Source organism: Nestor notabilis, unplaced genomic scaffold, assembly GCF_000696875.1.
Source record: "Nestor notabilis isolate BGI_N333 unplaced genomic scaffold, ASM69687v1 scaffold8765, whole genome shotgun sequence".
Classification (NCBI taxonomy): Eukaryota; Metazoa; Chordata; class Aves; order Psittaciformes; family Psittacidae; genus Nestor; species Nestor notabilis.
In genome coordinates this window covers 12,769-24,804 of record NW_009927862.1, presented here as the reverse complement: position 1 = coordinate 24,804, position 12,036 = coordinate 12,769, and the positions used below count along the sequence as shown (strand labels likewise).

The 12,036-nt window shown below is 46.2% G+C and overlaps 1 protein-coding gene across 1 annotated transcript in view; it reads left to right on the top strand.

The window, feature by feature from the left end:
• Positions 1-4,803: 4,803 nt before the first annotated feature.
• Positions 4,804-12,036, top strand: part of LOC104405525 (ephrin type-A receptor 1-like) — a gene marked incomplete at its 3' end in the record, with an annotated part of 17,823 nt that continues 10,590 nt past the window's right edge. The window contains exons 1-2 of the mRNA XM_010014257.1: positions 4,804-5,135; positions 5,743-5,951. Coding sequence (XP_010012559.1) covers positions 4,804-5,135; positions 5,743-5,951 — 541 coding nt within the window. The remainder of the gene's footprint in view (positions 5,136-5,742; positions 5,952-12,036) is intronic.

Sequence of the window (12,036 nt, the reverse complement as noted above, 5' to 3'; positions counted from 1 at the left end):
ACCTCGCACTAAACCAGGTTGCTCCAAGCCCCTGTGTCCAACCTGGCCTTGAACACTACCAGGGATGGGGCAGCCACAGCTTCTCTGGGCACCCCGTGCCAGCGCCTCACCTGCTTCACAGGGAATATTTCCTTCCTAATATATATGTAATCTCTCCTCTTTCAGTTTAAAGCTGTTCCCCCTTGTCCTGTCACTACAGGCCCTTGTCCAAAGCCCCCTCCAGCTTTCTTGTAGGCCCCTTAGGGCACTGGAAGCTGCTCTAAGGTCTCCCTGGAGTCTTCTCTTCTCCAGGCTGAACAACCTCAACTTTCTCAGCCTGTCTTTGTAGAAGAGGTGCTGCAAATGTTGCACCTTAACAGAAGTGGAGCCCTGTTTTGCTTAGATTTTTTTTCTTTTTTGCAATAGGTCCCTCAGTCTCTTATGGCTTCACTGTTGACCAAAAGTTAACTTGGATAGAAGCAAAACCCCAGCCACCACCAGACAGAACCTGATTGCATCATCCTTAAACCATGAGTGGTCCTGATGGGTGCGCTGGGCTTTTCTCTGCTCCTGCCACAGCACTGTGAGGCAGCGGGGTCCTCTTGGACCACCAGGGGGAGCAGAACCGGGATAAGAAGCCAAGAGAGTTTTCCTGGGGAAAAGAAGGGTTCTCCTCCCCATTTTCAGTAATGTAATTTACCCATTTTGCAAGCCCAAGAAAAGCATAGCAGACTACGCGCAGGATAGCTTATAAAGAGACAAGACCAGAAAGCTGGCAATTCAGTCAACAGTGGAAATACACTTTTGCGCCTGATTAGGTGTCCTGCCAGGGCATCAGGAGTTAGAGAAACACCTGTAAGTAAAGTGATGATGAACCAATATGTGGAGAGAGGAGTTTTATGCAGGGATACTGGACTTCTAGTGCATGTCCACATCCTTCACAGTGGTATGTCATCTCTGTTAGGTGGAGAATACATACAGGAAGCTGCCCACTCCTTTTGAATGGAGACCAAGTAAGGAGCTGTCTACATTCCTGGTGGCAAGAAGACATGAAGCAATGAAGAGAAACAGAAGATTAAGGTAGGAAAGGACTACTGGTGGTCTTTAGCCCAAATACGTACTCACAGCAAGCTTAACAACATGGATGTGTCAGGTTGCTCAGGGCCTCATTGAGGCAAACCCTGTGCATCTCCAAGGGTGTTTCTCTCTGGATATGTGAGGAAGAGTGAGGGAGTGTACTCTGCTTCCACTGGGACTGAAACCCCACATTTATCCCTTGTCTCTATCAGCTTAATTCATTCCTTTGTCCTTGTTATTCTTCTCAGGGGAGAAAGACAACCAGCTTGACTACTTGTGTAGTCAAGTCTTAAAGTCCCTAAGCTGGGGGTGACCATTTTATGATCAAGAGGAGTCACTTGTGCTCCTTTGAGCTGTTTAAAATAGCCTGAGTTTCTGAATGATAAAAGTCCATATATGAAACTGATTTAACAGCTTAAACCACTAGATGGTGGGAGTCTATTTTCTGCAGGTAGACTGTGAAGCCAGCTGTTCGAAATGTTCTAAGATAATTGCTGATGGAGTAAAGCCAGAAAACTTTCCAAGATAAAAAAAAAGAAAACACTAGAATATTAAACTGTGGTTATGGAGGAAAGAATAAGAAGGAGAGGGAGAGCACATATTCTCTACATGGAATTAAACACTGAAACAGAGCATCCCCTATGTTCTACAGAACTGCCACAGATTTTTCTTAGAGTTGCAGAGAGAGTGGATAAAAGGAGTGAACCAGATGCCACAGAACAAGGGCAAGTTCCTCCTTTAGACTGAAGTGGGGCTTGTTGCAACATGTGATTGGGGCCCCTGGGAGCCCTGTACCTCTATGTTACTATAGCACCTGAAAGCCAGTTCAGGATGCACAGGTTCAAGTTATCAACACCAAAGGGATGCTTTGATAGTTTCAGATGTAACATCAAGTGAGGAATTCCAGAGGTTGTTTCCAGGTTCAGTTTCATACATTCTAACAACACAACAGTGAAACTCACAGCTCTTTCTAAAATGTGAGCAGCAGCAAACACAGTAAACAATTTATAAGAAACATATGAAAGAGTTCTGTCTGAACTGCAGTTCAAAAGAAGCACATCCCCACTCAGTCTTGGGAGTGCCTTTTGACTGTCCCAACAGTACCTCAAGGCAAGACGTGGTGCATACCCTTCCTCCTCACTTCCCTCACCACAGGCCCACGTATGTGTAGGAGGAAAGCCCAGGTGTGTTGTGTAGTGATGTTTTCCAGCTAGATACCTAACCTTAGCGATACATGAAACAGGATGCTGAGAAATTGAAGGAAAAAAAATATGCCCTGTGATTCAGAAATACTCAGAGGGACTATAAACACAGGATGAGATTCAACCCTAAACACACACTCAGGCTGCAGTTATTTTCTTACCATCAAAAAGCATGCAAGAGATGGGAAGCCCACTGAGAAGCCACAACAGTGGCGTGGAGGTGTCAATCACAGAATCATAACATCTGATCATAAAGATTGCTTTCCCCCTGTGCTGAGCTCTGGTGAGGCTGCACCTCGAATCCTGTGTTCAGTTCTGGGCCTCTCACTACAAGACAGACATCGAGGTGCTGGAGCAGGGCCAGAGAAGGGCAACAATGCTGGTGCAGGGCCTGGAGCGCAAGTGTGATGAAGAATGGCTGAGGGACCGGGGGGGTTTAGTCTGGAGAAGAGAAGGCTCAGGGGGGACTTTATTGCTCTCTACAACTGCCTGAAAGGAGGTTGTAGTGAGGTGGGGTCGGTCTCTGCTCCCAAGGAACAAGTGATGGGACAAGAGGAAACAGCCTCAAGCTGCACCAGGGGAGGTTTAGGCTGGATATCAGGAACAATTCCTTCCCCAGAGGGTGCTCAGACATTGGAACAGGCTGCCCAGGGCAGTGCTGGAGTCACCGTCCCTGCAAGTGTTCACACAACGTGTAGACGAGGCCATCAGTGATATGGTTTATTGATGGCCTTGGCAGTGCTGGGATAATGATTGGACTTGATGATTGTTAAGGTCTTTTTCAATCTGGTTGATCCTATGACTCTATGATTATTTTTTAATTTTTTTTACAAAGACAAAATCCAGTCTTATGATGCACAAGCAAAATGATGCCGTCAGTGAAATACTCAGTGAGTTGTATGAATAATTCATATGTGTACTCCACTCTACTGGGTACAGCGTCTCTGCAGATGCCCTCTTTTTCCCTTTGGATCTGTATTTTAATACAGAGGAGAGCACATGGCAAAACAATGCAGCAGATCTTTTACAGATACCAATAAAATTCCAGGCATTTGGGGTTTCTACTTTATGCTTGCACTTGTTTATAGATTTGCTGCAGATCTTGATCTTGCTGTTTGGCTATCGTTGTACATATTCTGACTGGGAGCTACAGTAGGTGAACTCCAATCTACAAAATAACCAAGCACATGTGACTTCTGACCACCGTCATTTGGAATACCCCAATTTCTGATGCTCATCAGCCAACACTAACAAGGGGGGAGAAAAAGAAAGTAAGTCTTTTCTAGACCATCTTCTCCAATAAGCCCTAGTAAATCTGTTCCTGCCTATTCCAAAAACCTTAGATCAAATAACCCGAGTACCTGCCCACTTATGAAACAGAGTCAGAGCATCCCCAGCTTCTTCAGCCTAGAGCTTTGGTACTTCTGAGATTCTACAGATGCAGACTCAGGTAGCCCTGAGGAACTGAATGTAAGGTTGCAACACTGATTTTTTTTTTTTGCCTTAGGAAGGGTATGAGCTCCTGAGATGCCCTAGAGCCTTATCCTCCAGTTGCAAATGGTTCTTCCCCATTTCATGTCTATGTAGGCCTCACTGTGTTGTCCTGTCAGAAAGGAGAAGTTAGCCATGGATCGATCTGCCCCACTGCACATCGTAGACCAAAGAAGGCACAGTGTTTTACAAAGATTGAAATGGATGCATTCCAGTAGTGCAAACACAAGGTACGGGATGTAGACAAGGACAACCTTATACTGGTGCTGCAATGGGAGTCATTCAAATCTGGGGGAAAGGTGGGCATGAAAATCTAAGACTTAGCACTGTAGACTGAGGAAAAGCACTTTGGACTGGATTAAACTGGAATAAATTTAAGATGTAACTACTCTAAATGACATTAACGTTTGAATTATTTGTACTGGTATTTTACTTCATGTGCATGTAAAATTTAAAACTTTAGTATTTGAGCCATTTGTTCTCAAATTTCTCTTGCCTGTGTCCAAACTTCTTGGGATAGATTTTGGTTTGCCAGAGATGTACAGTTAGAGAATCACAGAACTCACCACAAACATGTACACGTAAAGGACCTCAGGAGGTCTGTAGTCACAGCCCCTGCTCACAGCAGGGCTGACTCCAGAGGTAGATTAAGTTGCTCATGACAGTGTCCTGGCGAGTCTGGAACATCTCCAAGGGTGGAGATCCCCTAGCTTCTATAGCCATACTAACAAAGTCCTTTCTTTAGTCTTCCCTGGGGAGGAGGAAGAGAGCAGCTTTGGAAGGCAGCCTTACAGCAAGTGGAGGAAAAATGCCATCTGTGTTTTATGGGGAGGGGTGGAAGAGCTGTGTATGGGTGGGAGTAACATCCTCGGTGAATGGCAGAAGAGATACAACAAAAAGCAAGTTATTTCCTATTTATGTGCTTCGGGAAGGAAACTAAAAGCTTTCCTACACAGAAAGAGAATCCCGGCTCAGTTCCTCTCTGTATTTTTGTATTGCAAAGCAGGCACTGTCCATTGATGCTGAGGCGCTTACTGAAAGAAAAGCAGACAGAATGGCACGGCTATCGGTCTGTTACACGCTGTCACAGCCTGCAGAGCAACGTGGCCCGCTGCCACTCAGTTCAGACCTAGGAAATCCTCCTGAATACCTCTGGCGAGGACAGCTGAGCGGCTCCAGCCGCATTACCGCGGGGCAATGGACCGAGCAGCCCCCATCGCAGCGCTGGGCTGTTTTCATCTCTAGCAGCCGGGGCCCGCAGCGCGGCGGCGGAAGCATGAGCGGGGACGGTGGCGAGGGCTGCCCAGGAGGTGGCAATCGGGAGCCTCGTACGAGAGTGGAGCAAAGGTGGAGGGAGGCTCCCAAGAAAAGGTGGCTGCCTTTAAGGTGGGTTTATTTGCCTGCCGGATGGGAAGTCTGTGACCAGCCCCTTTAAAACAGGTAAAGGCGGTACGGCTTCTCCACCCACTTGCCTTGATCTTTCATCATAACTGTGGGCCAGGCAAGGGAGGTTGTGCAATGTGTGTGCTCCAGTCAGGAGGCTGCGGGAGAGGTTCATGCACTGCGAGCAGGAGCCAAGGCTCAGAGGCCTGAGCAGCCAGGGGCTGGGACCCAGACCCCCTCTCCAGCCAGCATGGAGCTGAGAACCTGGAGCAGTGGGATCGACCTCTCCCTTGGGCTCCTTCTCTTTTGGGCTCTCCTTCCTCCTGAGGTGCCAGGGAAAGAAGGTAAGCGTGGGACCCACCAGTTCCTCTGCCTGGAGGGTTGGGCTTGGGCGGGCAGGTAGTGTCCTCTCTGAGGGGCAGGGAATGGGGCATGGCCAACACGTGTGGGGGCTCAGGGGCACCACAGCCTGCCCAGAGGCAGCTGGAGAGGGACGGGGGTCTCTAGGGAGGGCAGGTGGGCACAGAGGGAGCAAACCCCAACCGAATCATGGTGGCTCAGTGAAATGAGTCCAGGTGTGTCTCCCCCTTCCCTCTTCACCCCCTCCCAGTCGAAGCACAAATGCCTCTGCGTATCCAGTGATCCAGGAGAATTCTGTCTCTGCCTTAAACACAAGTGTTGCAGATAACAAGTTTAAACACAAACTCGGAAAGCTCCCCCCACCTCCCGCCGCCAACACCCCACAGTTTCCTCAGGAAGCCTTCTTAGGAATTAACCCTTGTGAGCAAGAGGACAGTCATTTTTGCAGAGGCTTGGAAGGTGAGACAGTCTCCTTCACCTAACCCACTGCTGGAAGGTAGAGCTGCGCTTTACAATTTGCTCTTCCACCTCTTTTCTTAAGTCTCCCTTGCTTCCTTTCCACATAGTCCCTTTTGTTAGACGTAGTGATCGTTTTTCTTCCATCTTGGCACAGTGGTTATGAAACATCCGGGGAATGGAAATCTTTAATAGAGAAGCGAGAAGGAGTAAACCCCTGTTCTGTTCCTTACCTCCTCCTGCAGTTAGCTCCTGCCAGAGACTTCTAGTCTGTTTTGCACAGAGAGAGGTGTTGGGATTTTTCAGTCCCAAGGACAGCCCTCTCATTTGCTGCTCCAGGCTCTCGATCGAGAGGACTTAGTCATAACTAGCAGTTCAGCCATGGGCTCTTCTCAGACTCTGCGAGTGCAAAGTGCTCTTCTAAAGCATTCTTGACCAGCACACTTGTACCGAGAATCCGGCTACACAGACATAGCTAGCAGACATTGTGCAGAAGGCCAGACTAGGTGAGAAGTAACGTAAGGTATCACCAAGCAGGTTCTGATTTCCATAAGTGTGTGACCAGTAGTTGGCAGTAAAAGACAGTGACTTACCTGCCAGCTTCTCCCCTATCTCGGCCATCTCATTTGGGCTGTGTCTGTGATGCACTCTTCCTTAACGTGTCTATTTGGGAACAGCTCATTTCCCCGGCATCCTCTTTTATCTGAAGTCTTCTTTCTGGGGAGATCTCCTCCCATGTGGCCAGACAGCCCCGTGAATTCCTAGCAGTGAGTTAGTGGACCAAAGAGCCAGCAGCTGCTGCCTACTTGAGTACTGCTCTTGTATTCTTGCTGACACATTCTTACTTTAGTTGGAGAAGCTCTGTTGTGGCTTTCACTTTGAGAGGTACTTATTGAGAATGGACTTCGCCCCCTCCAGTGGGGACTTCGCAGCTGAAGCCCAGCAGCGTGGCAGATGGGCTCTGCAAGGTTCCTATCCCCATCTCTTCAGAGTTCCTTTTCCCTTGCTCTGCTAGAACTTGCCATGCAGCCCCTCTCACCTCCGCATCACTGCTTCAGGCCTGAGGTGCGTGGGATAGATATTATCTGGGTGATGGTTCTGGAAGGACAGGCTACCTCACCCTGGGAGCCAACAACACAAGAACAGTATCTCAAATAATGGAGAGCAGAAGGAAAGCGAGTGAGGAGCCTTGTCTGGACAGGGAGTTTGTGGCTAGGAAGGTTTTGCCATATGACCATGCTACGAACGCTGTGAACTTGCAAAACCTGGATTCCTGCTTTTCCCTTCTCCCCATCATGAAAGAGTGTTTCAGAGGTGAGAACAGCAGTGCAATCCCTCTTATCTCTGATTCTGGGCCCACAGCCTGCTTCCTCATTCCACAGGACTCTTGCTGATCTGCACTTTACACTCTATTACTTATAGTTGGCAGGCAGTATTTGTAAAGCAGTCAGATGAGGGGGAGGAAATCTGGTTATTTAAATACCATTTAAATAATGCCCCCTCCTACCTTTCACCCCCAAATTCTTTTCTGAGATGGTTTAGTGTGTGGTGTCCCTGCCCATGGCAGGGGAGTTGGAACTAGATGATCTTAGGGTCCTTTCTAACCCTGACCATTCTATGATTCTATGATTCTGTTTAGAAATAACCCCTCTGAATACACCTGCAGGCATCTAAAAGGGAATCCAAGGAATTTTTCCTGTTTCTTATGTTCCTGTGCGATAGGTGCACCAAAACCAGTAGTCTGTTCTGGCAACATTGTCAGACCCAAAGGCAAGCACAAAGCTGCACATCCAGCAGTACCACTTTCTCTTCTCCCTGTTTGCTTACAAAATGATAGATTTTCAACTTCTCTTCAGATCAAGACTTCGGGGCAAACTCTGATCACATTTTCTAATGTCTTTGAGAGACGAACATACCGCTTGAGTTTCTCCTTTGTCCCATGACTCCAGGAGCCAAGGCACAGCCATGCAGGGCAATTCTGCAAGAGGTGGCAATGCTATGCCTGGGAGCAGATATTCTCTGGCTGTCGTGGCTAGAACAGTTGGGGAGGTGGGGAGACTGAAGCGATTTCTAGCCCATCATCAGATGGTGGATAGCCTGGAGCAGAGGTAGAGGGCTCAGCAGTTTGTGCAACTGATGTATCTCATGTCGTTTGGGTACTGTGTCAGTGGGAAGTCCCTTTGTTGCCTCTGTATTTCCCCACTGTGTTTCAAGTACTGCATAGTACCTCTAGGCGACACTGATTGATCTTTTGTGTTGGTAATTTATTCGATTGCCTGCCTTTTCATCCATTTTATTTTCTGCCTTCCTATTTGGAGGAAAGATGTGTTCAGCTGCTAATGCTGGGTTCCCATTTCAATAGGCTGCAGCCTCCTGTTCCCATTTTCGGGCAGCTTTAGGAAGCAGAAGAATTTGTCAGGATTGCATTTTTTTATATGTGAGATGAGAGTGGAAGGGGAGAGGGTCTCATATATGAGGAAAACCTGATTAGTTGCACTGTCATGTATCTTCCCATCCTTCCTCTTGCTGTGCTTTTTGAAGGTTAAAGGTCACAAAGGATGTGGGGTTGAGAGAGAAAGTGCAGGCTCTGTATTCTGTGACAAAACTAGGATGAAGTTATTCCATGGGCCATGTAAATTGGGTCATTGACTTTCCCTTCCCCCCCCCCCCCCCCCCCTTTTGGTTTTCAGTGGATCTACTCGACACAAGCACTGCACAGGGTGAACTGGGCTGGCTTCCAGACCCTCCTGAAGTAGGGGTGAGTACACACATTCAAGGAAGGGGAGCCACTGGGAGTACTAAATGGTGGAAAAGCGTAATCCACGTTGAAATTTCACTCTGCCTCCCAAAATCGGGCTTCTGCAGCTCCACCCTCTCCTCTGCATTGTATGCTTTCTAAGTCTCTCTCCCTTGCAGCCCCTTCACCTCTGCAGCCTCACCCTCTAGCCAGCTGTTTAAGGACCGACACCTATTGACTTCCACTAACTCTCAGTGATTAAATATGTCCTTCAAATGTATTGTTTCCATGAAATAATAAAACTTAATGGAGAAAAGGGAAAAAAATAATCAAATCATCACCCAGTTTTTCATTCTAACATGTTGCAAATGCATCTTATGTCTCCTTTTCCAGGCAAATAGCCATGGCAGATTATTTCTGTCTCCAAGTCTCTCAAGAATTTAGAATCTTTGTCTGTTTAAGGTCATTTTGGTTTTTTGCCTCTTAGGTATTGAACTGAGAGATTCAGTGAAACATTTTTCAACTCAGCATCTGATTTAGGAAATAACTGTTAACTCTTGGGGCAGTAATCTGGCCTACTGAGTGGGCTATGAGGTTCTAGGGCTTTACACCCAGCTGATAATGACAGAGGCATTTCCTTTTGCTTCATGACTGTAAAATCGAGTTGATGGAAGTGCTTCAAAATCTATTCCTGAAACCACTGCACAACTGGACCCCAAAAGACAGCTGAGCTCTCAGCTATTTTTGTACAAGCACAGCTATTTTGTATGAAGTTGAGCAGTCCCTCTAGCATCACAATCTATGTTACTGAAGATGGTTTCCTTTGTAGCAGCAGGACTGTGGGAGTGCTGGAAGGAAGAGGGAATTCAGGGACTTCACTGCAGTAGTTGGAAGGATGTATGTTAATACACAGTTCCAGTTCCTCACCCATGCTCTTATCTGTCTAGCAAGCTCCAAGGTCTCCTGTGGAGAAAGAGTCTTTACCCTTGCTGTTTATGAAGTAGACCTGGGTTCAGCCTGTTTCTAACTCATTATCATAACTTTCCTCTGTAATGCGCTGTGGCTGGTTTAAATTCACCCCAGCCTCCTCCTGGTAGTCTTGCTGGGTGAACCAGAGCCAAACAGTGAGGTTATCCTGTACTGGCACAACTGCACTTGTTTCATTAATACAGCTCTTTTGGTTATTATTATACCCTACTCAGAACAGATGCCCTAGTGAGACATACATGGAGATGATGTTTTGCCTGTTATTCTCTTTGTTGTCCCCATCAACTGTCTGTGTGGTAATTTTAACCCAATATTATGCTCTAGGCATGTTCAGGATGAAGTCTGCCTCTCAAAGAGCTTGGAAAAAGACACTGAAAAGTGCATTCTAAAAATAATCTGATAGAAAGAAGACAAAACCTTTGTTACAGAACATGTGATTTGTGCACAGGAGGTTCAGAGCAGTGCTAGGAGCTGGCATACCCTTCTGCTTGTGCTACACCTACTTCTTACAATATGTACATTTAAAATGCAGTAGTTGTAACTGTGAATTGTAGAGGATGCTGGAAAATGTGGCCTGAGAGCAAGCCAAATTAATAGATCAGAATACTGATGCCTGATAAACTAACAGAGGATGAAGAATTGATTCATTGACTTCTGATGAGTGACTCTTTTGCAGGGATTTGTGTAATTACATCATTTCCTAATCACTATTAGGTGGAAGGCTGACAAACTGCCACAAGCAAAAAGGGTACAATGGGTGATTCTCTTGGAATCAGGACTTTGAACAACTGCTTCTGAAACCATTTTTCCAAAAATGAAGAAGTAAATATGTTTGAAAGAGAACTGAGATTAATTCAGAACATTTTTTGACACAAAAGAGATTCATACTGAGTATCTGACTAGCTTGATTATTAACAGACTGGAAACATCAGAACTGTATTGCATACAGAGCTGAAAAGTATATTTCATGTAACACTGCTACTTGTACCTAACCTCAAATGTCAGAGATCTCTCATATATATTAGCTGGGTTTGGGTCAATATGGCTATCACACAGAGGAGGAATTTGCTGTGAAGAATTTTCATACTTTATATGAACAAGGTCTCTGAGGCATAGCCCAGAAGAGGTTGGATAATGCTGTGGAGGCAGGATTATACCTTTGTTTTCTTCTCTCTGCTTTCAGACAATGACAATGGATTGTCATGTGTGATTGTTTCACAGTTAGACTTGGTCTGTAGCCAGTACAGACAATGCCTCTGTTAACACATGCTCAGCCTAAGAACGCCACGCAGTATACCAGTCAGTTTTAGAGAGCATGGATACTTTTCCTGGACTTTTAGAATATGTTAACTGGCATCTTGCCTAAGCTTAAAGGTAGTGTTTAAGTGAAAGTGTCTGTACTTTAAGTAGTGTCTGTAGAATTTCGTTTGCTAAAAGGTCTGTGCTATCTTGCTTTGTAGTAACTGTTTAGAATTCACTTGAAGATACTATTGGAAACTAAGCCCTTAAAAAGGCAGACTCTAGTTCCTACAGTCACTTTCTTATCTATTTTACCACCTTCACCTTCTCATCATCTAACAAGTTTCTTCAAACTTGTCTTTGAAGTTTTGAGACAGCAGTACAGTTGGGCATGGGGAGGTGTATTACAGTAATGCTGGTAGATTTGCATCTTCTAACTTACATTAGAAAGCCAATGATGATCACTTGGAAGGTGTCAGGAGTCCAGAATTTACTTACTCTGACATTTTTTCAAGGCTCCCAATGCTGCACAAACAGCCTGGCTACTTGAACTGATTTAAAAATCACTGAAACTGACCAAAAAGGACTTCTCAAATCCTACCATAAACAAACTCAGTTACCAGGCGTAGTAGCATTGCTTCTTAGCAGCTTCTAAATCATAGAATCCCAGACTGGTTTGGGTTGGAAAGGACCTTAAAGCTCATCCAGTTCTAACCCCCTACCATGGGCAGGGACACCTTCCACTAGAGCAGGTTGCTCCAAACCCCTGTGTCCAACCTGGCCTTGAACACTGCCAGGGATGGGGCAGCCACAGCTTCTCTGGGCACCCTGTGCCAGCGCCTCAGCACTCTCACAGGAAAGAACTTCGTCCTTCTATGTAATCTAAATCTACCTTCTTTCAGTTTAAAGCTGTTCCCCCTTGTCCTGTCACTACAGGCCCTTGTAAAAAGTCCCTCTACAGATTTCCTCTAGGCCCACTTTATGTACCGGAAGCTGCTCCAAAGTCTCCCTGGAGCCTTCTCTTCTCCAGGCTGAACAACCCCAGCTCTCTCAGCCTGTCTCCATAGGAGAGGTGCTCCAACCCTCTGATCATCTTCGTGGCCCTCCTCTGGACTCATTCAAGCA